At 38.1% G+C, this 4,784-nt stretch overlaps 1 protein-coding gene across 1 annotated transcript in view; it reads left to right on the forward strand.

The window, feature by feature from the left end:
- The window catches only part of MDH1B (malate dehydrogenase 1B, NAD (soluble)), a 35,553-nt gene extending 32,056 nt beyond the window's left edge, over positions 1-3,497 (forward strand). The window contains exon 11 of the mRNA XM_006862019.1: positions 3,469-3,497. Within this exon, the coding sequence (XP_006862081.1) occupies positions 3,469-3,497 (29 nt within the window). The remainder of the gene's footprint in view (positions 1-3,468) is intronic.
- The last annotated feature ends 1,287 nt before the right edge of the window (positions 3,498-4,784 follow it).

Below are 4,784 nucleotides of genomic sequence, written 5' to 3' on the forward strand. Positions count from 1 at the left end.
CTTCCTTCAATCCTGATGCCACATTTTTCCTCATATAACCCAGCTTTTTGGATTATTTGCTTAGCATACATGGGCTTTGGAGGTTGCTAATGTATGGAATTGAATTGATGTGTAGAGGAGAAACCAGGCCACGAAAAAGAGGGAACTGACATTCAATATAGCTGAGTAAAGCATTCAGAGGGAGAAATAAAAAACAAAGAGAAACTATGTTGAAAAGGATTCAGTTCAGGAACAAGGTTAGAATTTAGTTTTGCTATTTGAAAATATCTAATGTTACCTAATATTATCTTCATATCTAAAAATAGCCAATGAACTAAGGCCAGTTAATACTACTATTATTCAAATTTATGCACCAACCATTAAAGCTAGTGATGATGAAATTGAAGAATTCTACCAACTTCTTCAGGCTGAAATTTATCAAATGTGCAATCAAGATGTGTTAATAATTACTGGTGATTAGAATGTGATGGAAATGTAGTTGGAAACAAAGAGAAAGGATCAGTAGTTGGAAAATATGGCCTTGGTGACAGAAATGATGCTGAAGATTGCATGATAGAATCTTGCAGGAACAATGACTTAGTCATTGAAAATACCATTGTTAAGCAATATAAAAGGTGACTGTACACATGGACAGCACTCAACAACAACAACAACAAATGCACATGGACCTCACCAAATGGAATATAAAAGAGTCAAATTGACTATATCTGTGGAGAGATACAGTGGAAAAGTTCAATATCATCAGACTAAACAAGGTCATAGGTAGACTGTGGAACAGACCATCAGTTGCTCATATGTAAATTCTGTCTGAAGCTGAAGAAAATTAAAATAAGCCCACAGGAACCAAAATATGACCTTGAACATATCCCATCTGAATTTAGAGACCATCTCAAGAGCTAATTTGATGCATTAAACACCAATGACTGAAGACCAGAAGAACTATGGGATGACATCAGGAACATCATTCAGGAAGAAAGCAAAAGGTCATTAAAAAGACAGGAAAGAAAAGAAAAGACCAAAATGTATGTCAGATGAGACTGTGACTTGCTTTCCAGTATAGAGATGCTAAAGCAAATATAGAAATGAAGAAGACAAAGAATTGAAAAGAAAATTTCAAAGGTCATTTCTAGAAGGCAAAGTCAAGCATTATAAAGAAACATGCAAAGATCTGGAGTTAGAAAAAACAAAAGGAAAAACATGATTAGCATTTCTCAAGCTGAAAGAACTGATAAAAAAGTCAAGCCTCAACTTTAAATATTGAAGGATTCTAAATGGAGTCTTGGTGTGGCGCAGTGGGCTAATGTGTAGAGACTGCAAAGTCATTTGAACTGCAAGGTGGGTGGTTCAAGCTCACCAGCTGCTCCTTGGAAACCCTATACAGGGTCAGTATGGGTCAGAATCAACTTGATGGGTACTTGACAACAAACAACAACATGGGCAAAATATTGAATGATAATAGAAAACATCAAAACAAAATGATCAGTTAATTCTTTATAGAATCAGGACACACACACAACAACAAAAAAAAAACAGTTTAAACATGAAAAAAAAAAAAAAAAGAACAAAACAATGGTACTGAAGGAACAAATCTAAGCTGCATTGATGGCATTGATGGGACACAGTTTGAAATCTTTAAACTAATACAGCACTGAATGCGCTCATTCATCTATGCCAAGAAATTTCAAAGTCAATTATCTGGACAACTGATTGAAAGAGATCCATACTTGTGCCCATTCTAAAAAGAGGTGACCCAATGGAATGCAGAAATAAACAATATCATTAATATTACATGAAAGTAAAATTTTGCTGAAGATAATTCAAAAATTACTACAAAAGTATGTAAACAGACCCTTCCAAGACTGAGACTCAATGGGAATACACAAGCAGACATGTGCTCTGACTGGTGACCACATTGGTCACCAATAAGGTGAGGGGAAAACTTTGTAGTCCAGGAGCAGAGGGCCTTGGGACCATCAAGGGAGAAGAGTGGAGAGTGGGACCCTACCCAGAGAAACAGTGACGCCTGAGATGGAGGTAGAGACAATGACATGGAGAAAGTGAATGGCTGGGGACTTTAGACCCAGAGAAGGAGAGGGACTGTGTGCTGATGACTAGGGGGCAGGCTTGCAGAGTATACCCTCTGGTTGGTTGATGATGCATGGAGGGGACTGGAACCATGGCAATGAAATGATATATGATAGGATGAATGTAAAACTAATGTTCTCCCATGTAAACTATCTTATAATTCACAATAAAACATAAAAAAAAAAAAGATAATAAAAGTTGTCCATAAACTAAAAAAAAAAAAGTATATAGACAGAGAACTGCCAGAAATTCAAGCTGATTCAGAAAAGGATGTGGAACTTGAGGCATCACTGCTGATGTCATATGGATCTTGGTTGAAAGCAGAGAATACCAGAAAGATGTTTACTTGTATTTTATTGATTAGTCAAAGGTTTTTGACTGTGTGGATCATGACACATTATGGATAACTTTGCAAAAACTAGGTATTCTAGAAAACTTAATTGTGCTCACGAGGAACCTGTACATAAACCAAGAGGCAGTCATTCAAACAAAACAAGGTGATACTGAGTGGTGTAAAATCAGGAAAGGTAGTGTGTCAGGATTGCATTCTTTCACCATAATTCAATATGTCTCCTGAGCAAATACTCTGAGAAACTGGACTAAGTGAGAAAGAATGATGTGGTGTCAGGTGGGAGGAAGAGTCATTAACAACCTGTGCTATGCAGATGTTCAACCTTACTTATTGGAAAGGAAGAGGTCTTAAAATACTGATGAAGATCAAGACCACAGCCTTCAATACGGGTTGTACCTCAATGTATCAGAACTATGTTCTTGAATAGCCCTCCTTAAGCATGCGAAAGCTGAACAGTGAATGCAATTGATGCTTTTGAGTTATGATGTTGGAGGAGAATATGGAAAGTGCCAAGGGCTGCCAAAAGAACAAACAAATCTGTGTTGGAAAAAATACAGCCAGATGCTCCTTAGAAGCCAGGATGGCAAGACTTTGTCTCTCGTCCTTCGGACATCTTATCAGAAGGGACCAGTTCCTGGAGAAGGACATCATGCTTGATAAAGTGGAGGGTCAGTAAGAAAAGAGCAAGACCCCCAGTGAAATTGATTGGCACAGTGGTGACAGCAATGGGTTCATGCATGAGCCCATTGTGAGGATGGCACAGGACCAGGCATTGTTTCATTCTGTTGTGCATAGGGTCGCTGTGAGTCGGAACCAACTCACTGGTGCCTAACAACAACAATCATATTCATTTGTCTTATTTCCCCATAGAATTCTTCCCACACATGCATTCCCTCAGCATTAAGTCAGACTGAATACAGGAATCCAGTAAATAGAAGAAAGAGGGAAGCAAATAAGAGCTAACAAAAGACATAACTCACTAATGTATTTTTTAACATAGTCACATCTTTTCATTTTTCTTCCTTTTACAGATTCTGAAGGCAAAACCATGGAACAGTAAAAGATCAAATTATACCCAACATAAAATTATTTTGTAGCCTGACAAATATAGACCTATGTGGTTTGTATTTAGGGTAGAATCACTTGAGTCCTAGGTAATATTCTGTTAGCAATTAAATAACAGTGAGAGCACAAATAAATTATCAGAGATCAATCATTTTGTTTTAGTTGTATTTACTCAGATATTAGTTTATTATTGAATTTTCTCAACAATATTTTGGTATAAATTGCTTTTTTTTTTTTTTAACAACGTTAAAACAGAGTTGGCAGTCTTTGCAACCTTGCCATACATCCTTCTTAGATAGCCTGTTTGCACCTACTACCTATACTTAAGACTGGGCCTAGTTGACCATGTTTGCTTAGATGACCTTACTGCTTTTTGTTGTTGTTAAGTACTGTGGAGTCGGTTCTGACTCATAGAGACCCTGCACAGAATTTCCAAGACTTCAAATCTTTACGGGAGCAGAAAGCCTCATCTTTCTCCTGCGGAACAGCTGGTCGTTTTGAACTGCTGACGTTGAGGTTAGCAGCCCAATTCATAACCACTACACTACCAGAGCTCCTTTACTACTTTGTTGTTGTTGTTGTTAAGTGCTGTCGAGTCAATTCCGACCCATAGCGACCCTGGATAGGGTTTCCAAGGGGCAGACTGTGGCACAAACTATCACTCTATAAATTTAAATTGGAGCAGCTGGTGAGCTTGAACCACTGACCTTGCAGTTCAAATGGCTTTGCAGTCTGGCACATTAGTCCATAGTGCCACACCAGGACTACTTTGGTTGGCCTCAATTTATTAGGCCAGGCTAGACACACCTTACCCAAGGAGAACATACCAAACTCTCTCTCTCACAATTCAAATGGAGCCAATGATGTCTGAGTCTCGTTAATTGTGGTGACCCAGAGAAGCCTAGAAATTCTGGCTTTGAAATCTTTAGAACTGGTGAGCGTCACTACCTTCATGAAGCCTGGTATGTCCTACATTTCCTTAGATTTCCTTGGTATAAGTATCCTTACAATAAACCCCCATTTTATGTTAGGCTTAGATTGAATCATTTTCTGTTTCTTGACAACATATATGGCTTGACTAAACTGAAATTTGAATGAAAAGCATGAAACTTTTACCATGTAATGGCTTGCTTTAAGTCAAAATTAGTCTTTCATTAAAGCAGTAGTGGCCAAACCAGTATGCTCATGTGTTTTCAAGCTAACACTGCCCTTTTGTTGTTGTTGTTAAGTGCCATCTAGTCTATTCCGACCCATAGCGACCCTGTACAGGGTTTCCAAGGGT

The sequence above is a fragment of the Chrysochloris asiatica genome, unplaced genomic scaffold (genome assembly GCF_000296735.1).
Source record: "Chrysochloris asiatica unplaced genomic scaffold, ChrAsi1.0 scaffold00045, whole genome shotgun sequence".
NCBI lineage: Eukaryota > Metazoa > Chordata > Mammalia > Afrosoricida > Chrysochloridae > Chrysochloris > Chrysochloris asiatica.